This window comes from Salmo salar, chromosome 07 (assembly GCF_965601325.2).
Source record: "Salmo salar chromosome 07, fSalSal1, whole genome shotgun sequence".
Taxonomy (NCBI): Eukaryota; Metazoa; Chordata; class Actinopteri; order Salmoniformes; family Salmonidae; genus Salmo; species Salmo salar.
Genome location: NC_138297.1, coordinates 8,284,845 through 8,303,782, shown reverse-complemented (window position 1 = coordinate 8,303,782; position 18,938 = coordinate 8,284,845). Strand labels below are relative to the sequence as shown.

Sequence of the window (18,938 nt, the reverse complement as noted above, 5' to 3'; positions counted from 1 at the left end):
GACTATGCCGTGTCATCGTAGTCGGCTGACTATTCCGTGTGTCATCGTAGTCGGCTGACTATGCCGTGTGTCATCGTAGTCGGCTGACTATGCCGTATCATCGTAGTCGGCTGACTATGCCGTGTGTCATCGTAGTCGGCTGACTATTCCGTGTCAGCGTAGTCGGCTGACTATGCCGTTTCATCGTAGTCGGCTGACTATGCAGTGTGTCATCGTAGTCGGCTGACTATGCCGTGTCATCGTAGTCGGCTGACTATTCCGTGTGTCATCGTAGTCGGCTGACTATGCCGTGTGTCATCGTAGTCGGCTGACTATGCCGTGTCATCGTAGTCGGCTGACTATGCCGTGTGTCATCGTAGTCGGCTGACTATTCCGTGTCAGCGTAGTCGGCTGACTATGCAGTGTCATCGTAGTCGGCTGACTATGCCGTGTGTCATCGTAGTCGGCTGACTATGCCGTGTGTCATCGTAGTCGGCTGACTATGCCGTGTCATCGTAGTCGGCTGACTATTCCGTGTCATCGTAGTCGGCTGACTATTCCGTGTGTCATCGTAGTCGGCTGACTATGCCGTGTGTCATCGTAGTCGGCTGACTATGCCGTGTCATCGTAGTCGGCTGACTATGCCGTGTGTCATCGTAGTCGGCTGACTATGCCGTGTGTCATCGTAGTCGGCTGACTATGCCGTGTCATCGTAGTCGGCTGACTATGCCGTGTCATCGTAGTCGGCTGACTATGCCGTGTCATCGTAGTCGGCTGATTATTCCGTGTGTCATCGTAGTCGGCTGACTATGCCGTTTCATCGTAGTCGGCTGACTATGCCGTGTCATCGTAGTCGGCTGACTATGCCGTGTGTCATCGTAGTCGGCTGACTATGCCGTGTCATCGTAGTCGGCTGACTATGCCGTGTCATCGTAGTCGGCTGACTATGCCGTGTCATCGTAGTCGGCTGACTATTCCGTGTGTCATCGTAGTCGGCTGACTATGCCGTGTCATCGTAGTCGGCTGACTATTCCGTGTCATCGTAGTCGGCTAAGTATGGTGGAGGTGAGTCATTATGGATGACTGTAGTAGTAGTAGTAGTGGTGGTGGTACTAAGCATGGCAGCTTTTATAATATTGTGGTAGTAGTTAGGCATGTACATACATTAAGGTAGGTGCTAGTTTAAACAGTAACCATAGCAACACATGGCATGGTTGCAACATGTACTCTGGTATCAACTATTTGTCTGGGAGACATGGAGGATTGGGCAGGGTAGGAAAAACACTGATTTCCCTGGGTGACAGTCAGACAGGGAGCCAGTGTATATTACCACTGTTATCTACCTGTTTCTCCCGCCAGGTGAGGACGCCTTCCTCGATCAGCTGCTGCTTGAGCCTCAGCCCCTCACCCAGGACCCTCATCTGGCCCTCCACCTCCGCTCGCTCCCTCTGTCCCAGATTCCTGGAAGAAAGGAAACGCGGCCGCCCCATCATTACTGAGAAAACCCACCGTCTGCTGTCTCCACGGACACCTCCCTTCCCCTTCTAACAGTGACGACATGGGCCAATTCTGGAGGGCTCACAGTGTACTCACCCAGTCCAAATGGGAAAATAACTGGGTACATGAGCTACAGGAGGATTCTGTGGGAGAGCAGATATCTCTTTTGCCCGAGATATAGTAGAGGGAAGGAGGTTGTGAGGTCGAAAATGAGGTATAATATTTTTTGTTTATTTGTAGTTTTGAGGCATATGGCATAATTCAATTCAATTAAACCTATATTGGTGCTTGTGTTTGCCAAAGGTGTACCCATGTGCTAGCCGTGGAAATGAACATCAATGCAATTAGGGGTGTTTTACTAATTGAGGTCTAGCTAAATAATATGCTTCTGAAAAATGTACGCACACGTCCTATATATTTAAGAAATGCTTGAAAGGGAAAAAAGTATTCTTTAAGTGGAATTAGAGCCCTTCGCTGTTTTGACACCAAATCTAAAGTGTTGTTTAGACGTTTGGAAAGAACCAATTATCCCTAGGAAAATATTCACAACGTCTCAATTTAACTGAGCGGCTGCTGTTGTTATTATCCGTTCTAGTTCTATTTGGTAAACAAGCACAATAAGATGGCAAATGAGAAGCCAATGAGGTGGCGACTCTGTATCTGCCTATATTGAACTCTTGTTATCCATGATGTATTCACATTAAGGGAGGGTTGCTATAGGAATCATATTATGTCAATACAGCTCTCAGTCTCTAGCACAGTGACAACACGCCCCCTGGTGCTAACATTCAGTATAAGAAGATCCACTGGTTATCACTGTCACGTAGGCCCAACAGGCTCTGATCCCGCACATATGTCTACGGAACGGTTAGGACAACAGGAATATTTAATAGGTTATTCATACCAAAACATCCTTTCTGAAACGCATATCATATACATTTTAACCAGGTGCTCAATTGGGATGTCGGACGGCATGCCAATGGGAACATATTCCAGCTCCAAATGATCACAGTCCACCACAGCAACTGATTTAGGGCGAGACCTGGGCAACCAGGGGTGTGTACTCTGAGCTAGACCTGGGGAACCAGGGGTGTGTACTCTGAGCTAGACCTGGGGAACCAGGGGTGTGTACTCTGAGTATAGACCTGGGCAACCAGGGGTGTGTACTGAGCTAGACCTGGGGAACCAGGGGTGTGTACTCTGAGCTAGACCTGGGGAACCAGGGGTGTGTACTCTGAGCTAGACCTGGGGAACCAGGGGTGTGTACTCTGAGTATAGACCTGGGCAACCAGGGGTGTGTACTGAGCTAGACCTGGGGAACCAGGGGTGTGTACTCTGAGCTAGACCTGGGGAACCAGGGGTGTGTACTCTGAGTATAGACCTGGGGAACCAGGGGTGTGTACTCTGAGTATAGACCTGGGCAACCAGGGGTGTGTACTGAGATAGACCTGGGGAACCAGGGGTGTGTACTCTGAGTATAGACCTGGGGAACCAGGGGTGTGTACTGAGTATAGACCTGGGGAACCAGGGGTGTGTACTCTGAGTATAGACCTGGGGAACCAGGGGTGTGTACTCTGAGTATAGACCTGGGGAACCAGGGGTGTGTACTCTGAGTATAGACCTGGGGAACCAGGGGTGTGTACTGAGATAGACCTGGGGAACCAGGGGTGTGTACTGAGTATAGACCTGGGCAACCAGGGGTGTGTACTCTGAGCTAGACCTGGGGAACCAGGGGTGTGTACTCTGAGCTAGACCTGGGGAACCAGGGGTGTGTACTCTGAGCTAGACCTGGGGAACCAGGGGTGTGTACTCTGAGTATAGACCTGGGCAACCAGGGGTGTGTACTGAGCTAGACCTGGGGAACCAGGGGTGTGTACTCTGAGCTAGACCTGGGGAACCAGGGGTGTGTACTCTGAGTATAGACCTGGGCAACCAGGGGTGTGTACTGAGATAGACCTGGGGAACCAGGGGTGTGTACTCTGAGTATAGACCTGGGGAACCAGGGGTGTGTACTGAGTATAGACCTGGGGAACCAGGGGTGTGTACTCTGAGTATAGACCTGGGGAACCAGGGGTGTGTACTCTGAGTATAGACCTGGGGAACCAGGGGTGTGTACTGAGTATAGACCTGGGGAACCAGGGGTGTGTACTCTGAGTATAGACCTGGGCAACCAGGGGTGTGTACTGAGTATAGACCTGGGCAACCAGGGGTGTGTACTGAGTATAGACCTGGGCAACCAGGGGTGTGTACTCTGAGTATAGACCTGGGCAACCAGGGGTGTGTACTCTGAGTATAGACCTGGGGAACCAGGGGTGTGTACTCTGAGCTAGACCTGGGGAACCAGGGGTGTGTACTCTGAGCTATCAGATAAGCGCCAGATGAAAAGAAAACAAGCAGGTGTCCACCCCTGGACTAAAGGTGTATGATTTTAGAAGTACGGACTCCCAGTCCAACTGACCTGCATGTATTTTGGCAAGGCGTTTGACTCCTGTACTCATCTGAAGCATCACAGCAGTCTGGAGGGAAGAACGGTAAAAGGAAGTACACACCAGGCAAATCAATGAGGTACACAAGAACAAGAGATCTCAACAAAGACAAGAGTGCCACATTGACCTCTGAAACTTCTCTTGTGCGTTCTTATTGATCATTGAAATGCAGCCATTTAAAAATCCCAATCTGCTGATGCCTACAGCAATGTTCAGCACCTGACAAAATAACTACTATTTAACTAGGTCGGATTTCATTCCGAGACTTGCCAGGGAGCGACCAGAGGCCACGAGAGCGGTCACAGTTGGAAATTCCTCAATTACGCTGGTATCCCATTGGTTGAGCAGTAGCTAGCGCGCCAGAGCCCGACACAGTTAAAAGCTCTCACTGAGCCGAGAGGACAAACCACCAACTCTAAGTGGCTCCTTTCAAGGCGGGAGGATGAGAAGGTAAAACACTGCCGGAGTCAGACACTAACCCCTCCCTCCCTTAGTTCCATCTCTTTCTCCACCGCCTGCCGCTGCCGCGTGCCGTCACAAACAGCCAGGAACGCCTGTGACGGGGAGGGGGTGGCGATAACGGGAAACATTCCATTTTTTGAAAGCTTGCAACGCTCAGAGACAAGAGGGAAGGAGGACAAAAATGATCTAATTAAAGGATTTACAGCAGCAGGCTTCACACGCCATGGGAGAGAGAGGAGAGGGAGACTTGAGAATGAAGACAGAATGCTGTTCATGGGAGAGAGAGGAGAGGGAGACTTGAGGATGAAGACAGAATGCTGTTCATGGGAGAGAGAGGAGAGAGAGATCAGGATGAAGACAGAATGCTGTTCATGGGAGAGAGAGGAGAGGGAGACTTGAGGATGAAGACAGAATGCTGTTCATGGGAGAGAGAGGAGAGAGAGATGAGGATGAAGACAGAATGCTGTTCATGGGAGAGAGAGGAGAGAGAGATGAGGATGAAGACAGAATGCTGTTCATGGGAGAGTGAGGAGAGAGAGATGAGGATGAAGACAGAATGCTGTTCATGGGAGAGTGAGGAGAGAGAGACTTGAGGATGAAGACAGAATGCTGTTCATGGGAGAGTGAGGAGAGAGAGATGAGGATGAAGACAGAATGCTGTTCATGGGAGAGAGAGGAGAGAGAGACTTGAGAATGAAGACAGAATGCTGTTCATGGGAGAGAGAGGAGAGAGAGACTTGAGAATGAAGACAGAATGCTGTTCATGGGAGAGAGAGGAGAGAGAGATGAGGATGAAGACAGAATGCTGTTCATGGAGAAGAGGGGTATTGAGGATGAAGACAGAATGCTGTTCAAGGAGAAGAGGGGTATTGAGGATGAGGACAGAATGCTGTTCATGGGAGAGAGAGGAGAGGGAGACTTGAGGATGAAGACAGAATGCTGTTCATGGGAGAGTGAGGAGAGGGAGACTTGAGGATGAAGACAGAATGCTGTTCATGGGAGAGAGAGGAGAGGGAGACTTGAGAATGAAGACAGAATGCTGTTCATGGGAGAGTGAGGAGAGAGAGATGAGGATGAAGACAGAATGCTGTTCATGGGAGAGTGAGGAGAGAGAGATGAGGATGAAGACAGAATGCTGTTCATGGGAGAGAGAGGAGAGAGAGATGAGGATGAATACAGAATGCTGTTCATGGGAGAGAGAGGAGAGAGAGATGAGGATGAAGACAGAATGCTGTTCATGGGGAAGAGGGGTCTTGAGGATGAAGACAAAATGCTGTTCAAGGGGAAGAGGGGTATTGAGGATGAAGAGAGAATGCTGTTCAAGGGGAAGAGAGGTATTGAGGATGAAGACAGAATGCTGTTCAAGGAGAAGCGATAGAGGGGGAGAGGTAGAGGGGGGGCTTGAAGATGAAGACAGAATGCTGTTCAAGGTGAAGAGGGAGAGGGAGAGGGGGAGAAGAGGGGGGTCTTGTTTACTGTTTTGCCTCTTTATCTCAGTTTGTTTCCTCCACTAAAGGGAATGGCAGCGGGTATAACAACTTCCAAGATGTCAATCTTTGACAGCATTCAAAATGTGTTCTCAAAGAGAAGAGCCAACCAGTGGGACATCACTGAGACAGTGTTCTTCCTATTGGAGTGGAGCTCACTCCCACTGTAGTCACAGCTGATGTTTGTAGTCTAGTTTAAACAACAGTGTGGGAATCATAATGGATAGCAATATGAAGCCGTTCAGTAGCAGTCAGTAGCATCAATGTGAAGGATCAAAGGATTATTGTAAATAACTAAGCCTTTGAACTACCTAATCAACATTTACACAAGAGCATGACTGGCTTAATAAAGTAAAGGTAGTAAAGCTGTAACAAATGGATTCAACATGCATATAGTCTAATCTGGTTGAGGATAATACAGTACATTACAGTAGAGTACAGTACATTACAGTAGAGTAGATTAGAGTACATTACAGTAGAGTACAGTACATTACAGTAGAGTACAGTACATTACAGTAGAGTACATTACAGTACATTACAGTAGAGTACAGTACATTACAGTAGAGTACAGTACATTACAGTAGAGTACATTACAGTAGAGTACAGTACATTACAGTAGAGTACAGTACATTACAGTAGAGTACAGTACATTACAGTAGAGTACAGAAGAGTACAGTACATTACAGTACAGTACATTACAGTAGAGTACAGTACATTACAGTACAGTACAGTACATTACAGTACATTACAGTAGAGTACAGTACATTACAGTAGAGTACAGTAGAGTACAGTACATTACAGTACATTACAGTAGAGTACAGTACATTACAGTACAGTACATTACAGTAGAGTACAGTACATTACAGTACATTACAGTAGAGTACAGTACATTACAGTAGAGTACAGTACATTACAGTAGAGTACAGTACATTGCAGTACAGTACATTACAGTAGAGTACAGTACATTACAGTACAGTACATTACAGTAGAGTACAGTACATTACAGTACAGTACAGTACATTACAGTAGAGTACAGTACATTACAATAGAGTACAGTACATTACAGTACAGTACATTACAGTAGAGTACATTACAGTAGAGTAGAGTACATTACAGTAGAGTACAGTACATTACAGTAGAGTACAGTACAGTACATTACAGTAGAGTACATTACAGTAGAGTACAGTACATTACAGTAGAGTACATTACAGTAGAGTACAGTACATTACAGTTGAGTACAGTACATTACAGTACATTACAGTAGAGTACATTACAGTACAGTACATTACAGTAGAGTACAGTACATTACAGTAGAGTACAGTACATTACAGTAGAGTACATTACAGTAGAGTACATTACAGTAGAGTACAGTACATTACAGTTGAGTACAGTACATTACAGTACATTACAGTAGAGTACATTACAGTACAGTACATTACAGTAGAGTACAGTACATTACAGTAGAGTAGAGTACATACAGTACGAGTACAGTACCATACAGTAGAGCTACAGTACTAGAGTACAGTACATTACAGTAGAGTACAGTACATTACAGTAGAGTACAGTACATTACATTACAGTACAGTACAGTACAGTACAGTAGAGTACAGTAGAGTACATTACAGTAGAGTACAGTACATTACAGTAGAGTACAGTACATTACAGTAGAGTACAGTAGAGTACAGTACATTACAGTAAAGTACAGTACAGTAGAGTATAGTACATTACATTAGAGTACAGTAGAGTACAGTACATTACAGTAGAGTACAGTACATTGCAGTACATTACAGTAAAGTACATTACAGTAGAGTACAGTACATTGCAGTACAGTACATTGCAGTACAGTACAGTAGAGTACAGTACATTACAGTAGAGTACAGTACATTACAGTAGAGTACAGTACATTACAGTACAGTACATTACAGTAGAGTACAGTACATTACAGTAGAGTACAGTACATTACAGTAGAGTACATTACAGTAGACAGTACATTACAGTACATTACAGTAGAGTACAGTACATTACAGTAGAGTACATTACAGTGCAGTACATTACAGTAGAGTACAGTACATTACAGTAGAGTACATTACAGTACATTACAGTGCAGTACATTACAGTAGAGTACAGTACATTACAGTAGAGTACAGTACATTACAGTAGAGTACAGTACAGTACATGACAGTACAGTAGAGTACAGTACATTACAGTAGAGTACAGTACATTACAGTAGAGTACAGTACATTACAGTAGAGTACATTACAGTAGACAGTACATTACAGTACATTACAGTAGAGTACAGTACATTACAGTAGAGTACATTACAGTACATTACAGTGCAGTACATTACAGTAGAGTACAGTACATTACAGTAGAGTACAGTACATTACAGTAGAGTACATTACAGTACATTACAGTAGAGTACAGTACATTACAGTAGAGTACAGTACATTACAGTAGAGTACATTACAGTGCAGCACATTACAGTAGAGTGCAGTACATTACAGTACAGTGGAGTACATTACAGTTAAGTACAGTACAGTGCAGTATATTACAGTACATTACTGTACAGTACATTACAGTTCAGTATATTACAGTACACTACAGTTTTCTAGCCATGCACAATAGGGAAAACTTTACCGCAGATGCCATCATTGACACGTGAAGATGGTATGTAGTGAGAGCGGTAGCCGAGGTTGGTGCAGTAGAATCGGCCATTAGGACAGGCTGCAGTGCCTAAAGAGGGCAAAGTTCAAAGGTAAGTCTGTGATGACTGCATTTCATTACTAAGGTAATCATTGGAAGCAGATTTTCAATGGAATAATAATTCATGTTGAAACAGCTTATCTGATTTTATATTTCATATGAAGCTTGCAAGAAAGGCATTTCACTATACTTGTGCATGTGACATTAAAAGTTCAAACTTGAATGGGTTGTGAAGGAAAATACATGCACTTCCACAATCGCTCTTAGGGTGGCAGTGTCCTGCAAATAATCACATGGATGTTTCATTTCTGGGACCAGACCAAATTTGCAGGGGCAGATGGTTAGATGGGTCGTACTGAATGTGTTCATTAACAACAAACTTCCAAACCTACTTTTTTTAATTACATTATAATAAGGCGATACAGATTTAATTGAATGTTTAAATGTTTTCAAAAAAATAACTATAAATCTGAAGAAGTGAAAAGTTGTAGTGAGCATCAGAATAATTGAAAATAATGTCCTACAGTTCCGATAAAGCGATAATCCTCTCGGATTATGGTGGAACTATGCCTCTTTTAGCCTCCCCAAGAATCTCCGGATTAGGTCACTAGGTGAACTGAGGTTGCTATAATATTTAACAAGAGGGTCTACTTTTTAATCTTAAAAAATATATATATATATATATGTTTCGCTCTATCGCCTCACTTTTCCAAAAATTAAATTCGTTAAACATTTCATAAAAAATATGTCTGCCCTAAAGATTTACTCTATTCCTCATCACCCACTCTAACAATATATTCCTTCTTTGTGCCAGTAGATTCATTTAGTACAGGGGTGTCAAACATACGGACCGGGTCCAATCTGGCCAGCGGACGGACTGTGTTGAAAATAAAGGGGGGAAAAAATGGGGCGAAAACAAACTGAATATTCCTTAAAATGACAAAAAATGATACAAACATACATTCATACAGTTTGTTGACTGTGTCAGGCTCAATAATAATCCCTAAAATACAGGGCCTTCAGAAAGTATTCACACCCCTTGACTTTTTCCACATTTTGTTGTGTTTTACAGCCTGAATTTAAAATGGATTAAATTGATATGTTTAGTCACTGGCCTACACACAATACCCCATAATGTCAATGTGGAATTAAGTTTTTCCAAAAAATATATACAAATTAAAAGCTGAGATGTCTTGAGTCAATAAGTATACAACCCCTTTGTTATGGCAAGCCTAAATAAGTTCAGGAGTATAAATGTGCTTAACAAGTCACATAATAAGTTTCATGGACTCTGTGTGCAATAACAGTTTAACATTATTTTTGAATGACTACCTCATCTCTATACCCCAAACATACAATTATCTGTAAGGTCCCTCAGTCGAGCAGTGCATTTAAAACACAGATTCAACCACAAAGACCAGGGAGGTTTTCCAATGCCTCACAAAGAAGGGAACCTATTGGTAGATGGGTAAAAATGTAAAAAGCAGGCATTGAATATCCCTTTGATTATGGTGAAGTTATTAATTACACTGTGGATGGTGTATCAACACACCCAGTCACTACAAAGATACAGGCGTCCTTCTTAACTCAGTTGCCGGAAAGAAAGGAAACTGCTCAGGGATTTCAACATGAGGCCAATGGTGACTTTAAAACAGTTTAATGGCTGTGATAGGAGAAAACTGAGGATGGGTCAACAATATTGTAGTTACTCCACAATACTAACCTAATTGACAGAGTGAAAAGAAATAATACTGCAAAAAATGTCGCAAAGCAATTAACTTTTTGCCCTGAATACAAAGTGTTATGTTAGGGACAAATCCAATACAACACAGTGATGAGTACCACTCTCCATATTGTCAAGCATAGATGGTGGCTGCATCATGTTATGGGTATGCTTGTAGTCATTAAGGACTGAGGAGTTTTCCAGGATAAAAAATAAACGTAATGGAGCTAAGCACAGGCAAAATCCTAGAGGAAAATCTGGTTCCGTCTGCTTTCCACCAGAGACTGGGAGAAAAATTCACTTTTCAACAATCTAAAACACAAGGGCAAATCTACACTGGACTTGCTTACCAAGAAGACAGCGAATGTCCTTTAGTGGCAGAGTTACAGTTTTGACTTAAATCAGCTTGAAAGTCTATGGCAAGACCTGAAAAAGGCTGTCTATCAATGATCGAATGCAGTCGCCGGGGCAACAATAAAAATGAGTTTGACACCCCTGATTTTATTTTCGCTTGCAACCTAGTTCCTTGAGTTCAAAGAAACTCATGACAACTTGAAATCTCAGCAAGTGTGAATATATTATATTATTATATATGAATATATTATATTTATACATTAATATAAACTAAATCAAATCCAGGGATCGTCAAGAATCAGTAGAGCTGTTATCTAGTCAGTGTAAGAGCACTGCTTGTCTCCCTACACTCTTTGTGCTCCCTGCTCATGTATACCTAATGTATAGACACACTTAGACCGTTCTCTATCACTATACCAGCCAGGTAAATCATGGTTTTACCACCCACTTACCATGGGTAACTTACCACCTCTAAACAAGGACTTCAATTACATTATAAAGTCAACCCATTGAAATATCTGAAAGTCATTGATTGTACCAAACTTTTGATTATTTGATTAGATTGTATAACCGGCAAGCAATCAATCACCCATTTATCTTGCAATACAGCTATTTGGCCACATGCTTACAGAATGTCTTGAAGATGGTCTACGTGACAGAGTCATTCTACCAGTTCACTTCAGTTTTTGCTTCATCTATATACTATACCTGTGATCTGAAAGGTGACTTCAGGTGTGCAAAAGTTATTCTACTCATCATCGTGACAATGTGAAGTATAGCCTATGTCCGCACAATGATACCTGTCTACAGCTGCAGTGGAGTTGATCAAAGTTGCCATTAACTGTTGGTCCAGGATTAGAAAAATCATTATCCTCCTAATGGTTAAAGTTGGGACTTGGCTGATCTGGGCCCATATTCATAAATTGTCTCAGAGTAGGACTGATCTAGGATCAGTTTAGCATTTTATTGTCATAATGGATTAAGATTACATGGAAAGAGGGGACCTGATCCTAGACCAGCACTTCTACTCTTAGACCCTTTATGAATACAGAATCTTCTATTTGTGGTTAGGGGCAACCTGTACCTCGAGCCTCTTTACCTGGTTCATCTGATCCATCCACACAGTCGCAGTAATCATCATTCACCTGGTCAAAAGGGATCATTTTGGACCCATCGATACACAGGAAGGACTTTCTTTCTCTATAAAACCTCTTATCTGTTAAAAGGGAGAGAGCAAGGGAAAAAATCTAAACAAACGTCGTGTGTGTTGTGTTGACATTCTTGACTTACACACTTGGTTTGTCTAGTGGTTAACACATCTGCTTACAGATCACCCATGTCTCCCCAATGGCGGGGAATCAATATGGCTACCCCTTCTGCCACTTTATGTTAATCAGACCTCCCTCTCTCATTCCACACTGTCTTAATCATCATTTGTTTACAGTCTCATATGGTATTGACTTTACAGCTCATTTTGGGGTCGGCGGTAGGTTAGAGAGATGGGCCACATAACGAGGGGGGGTTGCCGGTTCAAATATGCCAGGGCTGACACAATGTCCATGCAAATAAAAAAATAAAGATGTATTCTACTCTATTCTAAAATAATTCAAAACATTACTACATGTTACAGTAGCCTATAGCCAGGCTGAATGTGTGATTCAATGACAGGTGCATTTCGCTACACCCGCAATAACATCTGCTAAATATGTGTATGTGACCAATAAAATGTGATTTGATTTGTTGACAGTCACAACACTTGGAGAAAGCAAAGGATAATTCAAATGTTGTAATATTGTTAAACTAATTAGACAGCTATCGTTAGCTAGTTCAACTAGTTCAGTAGGCCTAGTTTGGTAAAACATGCTAGTATTGTAAATGTATGCTAAGAAGCTACTTTGTTTACTAGCTAATCCAGGCTATGTAGCTAATCTTGCAACAGCATAATATTTGTTTACTTCGGGAGACTTACAAGATAAAGAAATTCCTCTGATTTTCCGCGAGTCTACACAAATAGACCAAAGAACTACAGCAATGATAATATGACAATGTCCGAGGGAACAGTTTGTAAACATTACTTTCTTTACAGGCTGCAAAGCAGTTAAATTGCTCTTTACACTCAAATATTAGCTAGCTAGTTGAACATTTTCCAGTGAACTATCAGCGCTTCCTGAAACATGGTCATGTGACGTCACGTGCGCATGGATTTTACCGTCTACGTTTCAAAATAAAAGCCGCAGTGTAAAAAAAAAAAATCGTTTAAAAGTAGCATAAATGTATTTAACACAGACAAAATATGTTTGTTATCAAACAATAGAAACTTAATAAAATAATATTTTAGACAGTCTGTTACACATTGACTGATAGGCTATATAATTAATTTACTGTTTAATTGAGAAATTATTACTCAAATGAACTTGACATTTACCATTGACTGTTGATCTGCTTTGTGGAGACCGGCTGATAGCTATTTGTGTTAAATCTCTGACTCTCTCACAAAAAAACATATGACAAACAACATATGACAATCTATCTATCTATCTATCATCTATCTATTATTTCCTTATAGGAACTGTAATTCAGTAATATCTTTGAAAATGATGTGTGTTGCGTTTATATTTTGTTCTGTATACATAGAGCCATGGCTACATGGAACTCTATTCCACATCAAGTAATTCACGCAAGCAGTCATATCAGATTGAAAAAAACAGTGAGGACTGTGAAGAGTTACACACACACAGGTAGAAACACACATACAAACACACAGCATTCACACTGTACTCACACATACACTTGGATCGTGGGTTGTATTAGAGTAGTGGCCTGAGGGCACACATTTAATGCTCTGTGAAATCTGTTGTAAAATGTATATTACTGCTTTAATTTTTGCTGGACCCCAGGAAGAGTAGCTGCTGCCTAGGCAGGAACTAATGGGGATCCTTAATAAACCCCAGGAAGAGTAGCTGCTGCCTAGGCAGGAACTAATGGGGATCCTTAATAAACCCCAGGAAGAGTAGCTGCTGCCTAGGCAGGAACTAATGGGGATCCTTAATAAACCCCAGGAAGAGTAGCTGCTGCGTTGGCAGGAACTAAGGGATAACATTTTTTAAAAAGAGTGAATTATTGATATGAATGTATGTTATTGTGTTGCTATGTTATGTTATAATTTGCCATTGAAGGTAGTATAATGACAATTACACTTGCTCCAAGCTGCAAGTTTTGGAACTCGATATGGAGAGCATCAGGTTCTGGAACTCGATATAGAGAGCATCAGGTTCTGGAACTCGATATGGAGAGCATCAGGTTCTGGAACTCGATATGGAGAGCATCAGGTTCTGGAACTCGATATATAGAGCATCAGGTTCTGGAACTCGATATAGAGAGCATCAGATTCTGGAACTCGATATATAGAGCATCAGGTGTTGGAACTCGATATATAGAGAGCATCAGGTGTTGGAACTCGATATATAGAGAGCATCAGGTGTTGGAACTCGATATATAGAGAGCATCAGGTTCTGGAACTCGATATAGAGAGCATCAGGTGTTGGAACTCGATATATAGAGAGCATCAGGTTCTGGAACTCGATATAGAGAGCATCAGGTGTTGGAACTCGATATATAGAGAGCATCAGGTTCTGGAACTCGATATAGAGAGCATCAGGTTCTGGAACTCGATATAGAGAGCATCAGGTTCTGGAACTCGATATGGAGAGCATCAGGTTCTGGAACTTGATATGGAGAGCATCAGATTCTGGAACTCGATATGGAGAGCATCAGGTTCTGGAACTCGATATGGAGAGCATCAGGTTCTGGAACTCGATATAGAGAGCATCAGATTCTGGAACTCGATATAGAGAGCATCAGGTTCTGGAACTCGATATGGAGAGCATCAGGTTCTGGAACTCGATATAGAGAGCATCAGGTTCTGGAACTCGATATAGAGAGCATCAGGTTCTGGAACTCGATATGGAGAGCATCAGGTTCTGGAACTCGATATAGAGAGCATCAGGTTCTGGAACTTGATATGGAGAGCATCAGATTCTGGAACTCGATATGGAGAGCATCAGATTCTGGAACTCGATATGGAGAGCATCAGATTCTGGAACTCGATATAGAGAGCATCAGGTTCTGGAACTCGATATGGAGAGCATCAGGTTCTGGAACTCGATATAGAGAGCATCAGGTTCTGGAACTCGATATGGAGAGCATCAGGTTCTGGAACTCGATATGGAGAGCATCAGGTTCTGGAACTCGATATGGAGAGCATCAGGTTCTGGAACTTGATATGGAGAGCATCAGATTCTGGAACTCGATATGGAGAGCATCAGGTTCTGGAACTCGATATGGAGAGCATCAGATTCTGGAACTCGATATGGAGAGCATCAGGTTCTGGAACTCGATATGGAGAGCATCAGGTTCTGGAACTCGATATGGAGAGCATCAGGTTCTGGAACTCGATATAGAGAGCATCAGGTTCTGGAACTCGATATGGAGAGCATCAGATTCTGTAACTCAATATGGAGAGCAGGTTTTGTGTCCAACTTTGATTCGTTTCAGAATTCTTTCGTTTTTTTATGCATAGAATAGGCCAAATGTTTGGATATTTGAATTATGCTTGATTGCAAAATATAACTGGAATATACAACCATGAAAGAGCTTCATATAATTCGAATCCTCAACAGGTCTGCTGATATTTGTCATGATTATACAACAAAGTATACAACAAACCTTTCATTTAATGTGTTTTATTTAAGACACAAACTTTACAAAATGTACATTTTCAAAAAATATCTTGGAATTGTAACACACTGTGAAAACATTTTAAGACATATGTGATAACATTATTTGCATAATCACCTCCCCAATAGTACTTTCAATCAGACAACCTGTGAAAGAAGTTACATAGCAGTTTGATAAATAGTCGAACTGTTTAGTTTTTTTGGCATTTTACCTATGTATGTTTTGTTGCTTGAACCTAAATTATTTCTCATGATTTATACGAGAGTATATGCCGGTGTTACATAGGGAGTCTTTACTCTGGAGATAGGAGAGGTCTCGCATCATGCCAGGGAAAGAATAGTCCAACGGCGGGCGAAATGGGAAAACTGGCATCAGTCCGGATGTCACATACGGTGACATGAAATTAGGTATGCCACCACCTGCGGTTGAGTAGGCCAGACGCAAAGGATTAATACCAAAGCGAGGACTCAGCCCGTACATACTTTCACCTCCGGCAGGTGTTGGCGTGGTTTGCAGTGGGGAAAAAGCAGACTTGGTACCCAGAGCCCCCAATGCTACCCCTGGAAGTCCAAAATGAGGCCTTGGTTCATTTGAGTGAACAGACAGAGATAGACCGACGCTATCCGTGTTGCATTTATTCTCTTTGGAGCTAAGAACTAGTTCAATAGCCTTCACGATGTCCCCTTTGCAAGTTTTCACCACCGATTCCAAAGTACCCCGCTTGTGATGGGGGAATATCTTGGTCATGACCTCGGTGGGGTCCCGGTCCTTTGACGCGCCACCGGGCTCGGTAATCTCCAGCGAAGGGTAGTCCTTGGGCCGCTCGGACTCGCTGCCCGACTCGAGGTCCGAGGATGACAGAGACCTTGGGCTCTCTGTGTGGTCTGACATCTGGTCAAAAGGAGCCGACTGACTGCCACTCTCCTTGTCGAAGACCGCCTGTTTTTTCTCTTGATTAAGAGAGGTATCATTCTTTTCCAATGGAGAAGACAGTGGTGCGGAGTGAGGCGCATTGAACGTTCGGCCCATGAATCCGTTGTTTAGGTTGTACTTGGTCAGTTTGTCATCTGAAAATATAAATAATAAGGGAATTAGATTAGATATATGTGATAGGGCGTTATGTCTAATTTTCCAAATTGTATGCATTTTCTATAGGTTTCTGATTTAAACGCTGCGTAAAACGCCTCATTGGTCAGATATCATTCCACAAATAATTGGTTAATCTATGTCGATTTGCACGTATGAAATACCCTGTTTAAGACTATAAATTCAAGCATATTTTTTTAACAGTTTGAACAATAATTGCAGGTGGGACTTTTCCATTGTAAAAGGCCTATCTCAATTTAGGCTAAGTCAAATTAAAGCATCAAACGGCCATACTAACCAAATTAATCAAATTGACCAAAAACATTGTTTTTAAATCGACTCTCAATACCAACAGGTAACGATAGACTAACTCACCGTCTTTTTGGTCCTCAGTTCCAAAAACATCATAACTAGATATTCTTGGCACGGTGTTTCCAGATCGCTGTACCCCAGATGCCATGGTCAGTCCGGTCTCCCCCGCCCCGGAGCCGGTGTACATGAACTGGAGCTCCCGGGCCTCGCTCTCCTCCTGCGCCTGTTGTCTCCTGAGTGCCACCTGTGCAGCCATCACCCGCTGCCTCTCCGCTATCAGGGTGCACTTTGCGCACACGCAGTCTCTCCAACGACAGAAGCGCTTGTGGCCTTTCAGAGCGGACACCACGCCGTGGTTCCTGCACCTTGCACACTTCGGAGTTCGGGGGTAGCCCCTCTCCATCGACGGTTTACAGGCAGCCGCTCGGAGAAAGAGAGGCGGAGGGCGCAGAAGGGAGGCGGGCATCTGTAAGCCCCCGACGGAGAGTGGAGAGGAGCTATGCCCAGCCAAGCCGAGCGGTCTAATGCTGCCTTCCATTCCGCGTGGAGACGTAAACCAGGTCTCCAGAAAGTCCAGTGTAGTTTAGAAGTCAGTCAATGTTTGTGTACTGTCTTCTTCCAACTGACTCTGCCACTCTAAACTCTTGCGCTTAAAAGTTGTTCACCTCCAGGTGGTTTGTCTTGAAATAATACACCGCGGTCACACCCCTTTCCCTTCCTAGCCCTCATGAATATGCTCCCAGGGTGAAGGGTGGTCTAATAGGTTTGACTAAGATCATTCATTTGAGCTACTGTCAAGAACAATGTCATTGTATATCATCTTAAATTATATAAAAATCTACTCAAACTTTTTTAGATCAAAGACATTCTAGCCTACTTTTTTTTGGGGGGGGGGGGGGGGGGCCCGTGGCTTTATTGACTGTATATCTGTAATCAGGATATTGTATCAGATAAATAATGATTATAAAAATGTGCTTATAGGTTTCGGTATATTTAATACACTATATGACTATATATTATACATTTTAATTGAAAACATAATGTGGTGGAGCATTATGAGCACAAAGTCAGGTCATTCAGTGTAGTTGTGGTATTTATTGATTTATGTGAAAATTCAGTAATACTGTATTTTCAAAAAGACAAATAATCATCCAGACTACTTTTCTTGTATTTTACAATTATTTACCTTTCTGGAAAATAATTGAGCAGGAAAATAGTCTAAACACGAATTTTATGCTTCAAACTTGACCAATACATATTCCTTATGGATATGTTCTGACTGTATAGTTACTAATGTATAATATATCAGATTAACAGGTGTTGTAATTATAAAAGCATCTTATTCCCTAATGAGTTTTGATGGTATCTAATAATTCCCCTAGGCTAAAATGAATGCTTCTATAGCGTTTCATCAAAGTGGGTAATTACATGTTTAAAACAAGATGTTTGGACACAATTCAGGCCAAATACCTTATTCAAATGTCCTTCCTAAAATATTTTATAAAATTAATGTTTGATATTGTAATAATGTTTACAATCAATATTTAGGCTACTATTATTGCTTGGCTTTGCTATTAGCGATCAGCTTCATGCAGACGTGTGAAAGATGACAGTACATTTAAAACACTAATGTAAATGGCCTTTGCTTGCAACAACCCCCTCCTTTTCTCCATATCGCAATCTCTCCATCCATCCATCTCTCCATCAATCCATCCATCTCTCCATCCATCCATCTCTTGTTTTCTCCAACTGCATTACTGCCTGGCATGGCTGACCCCTCCATCAGTCAGTCCTTCAACCATGGGCCTTATCAGACATATACCTAACAGCGTCTGTGTGTACCTTTTATGCTTGGGAACTATTGCCTAGCACACACATGCGCACACACACACACACACACTCATGCAGGTACACACACACACACACACACACACACACACACACACACACACACACACACACACACACACACACACACACACACACACACACACACACACACACACACACACACACCACATGCAGGTACACACACACATACATCACATACTTACAGGGCTTGAAAAAAGGCATCTAGCTAATCACTACAGAAGGAGCTAAGCTTTGCAATTA

At 42.6% G+C, this 18,938-nt stretch overlaps 2 protein-coding genes across 3 annotated transcripts in view; both read right to left on the bottom strand.

Annotated features, from left to right (window-relative positions):
- glu2b (Glucosidase 2 subunit beta) overlaps window positions 1-12,884 on the bottom strand; it is a 259,487-nt gene extending 246,603 nt beyond the window's left edge. The window contains exons 1-5 of one of the 2 annotated variants that reach the window (XM_045721341.2): window positions 12,661-12,884; window positions 11,791-11,907; window positions 8,549-8,644; window positions 3,935-3,992; window positions 1,323-1,440 (exon numbers count right to left, since the gene is read on the bottom strand). In XM_045721341.2, coding sequence (XP_045577297.1) covers window positions 1,323-1,440; window positions 3,935-3,992; window positions 8,549-8,644; window positions 11,791-11,907; window positions 12,661-12,763 — 492 coding nt within the window. In that variant the 5' untranslated portion in view covers window positions 12,764-12,884. 2 annotated transcript variants of the gene reach the window in all.
- A 2,533-nt stretch (window positions 12,885-15,417) lies between these two features.
- LOC106608505 (doublesex- and mab-3-related transcription factor A1) lies at window positions 15,418-17,480 on the bottom strand. Its single transcript, XM_014206453.2, has 2 exons — window positions 16,890-17,480; window positions 15,418-16,495 (listed from the first exon to the last, which is right to left on the bottom strand). Exons 1-2 carry the CDS (start codon window positions 17,362-17,364, stop codon window positions 15,669-15,671), a joined length of 1,302 nt encoding a protein of 433 aa, XP_014061928.1. The 5' UTR covers window positions 17,365-17,480; the 3' UTR covers window positions 15,418-15,668.
- Between the last annotated feature and the right edge of the window lie 1,458 nt (window positions 17,481-18,938).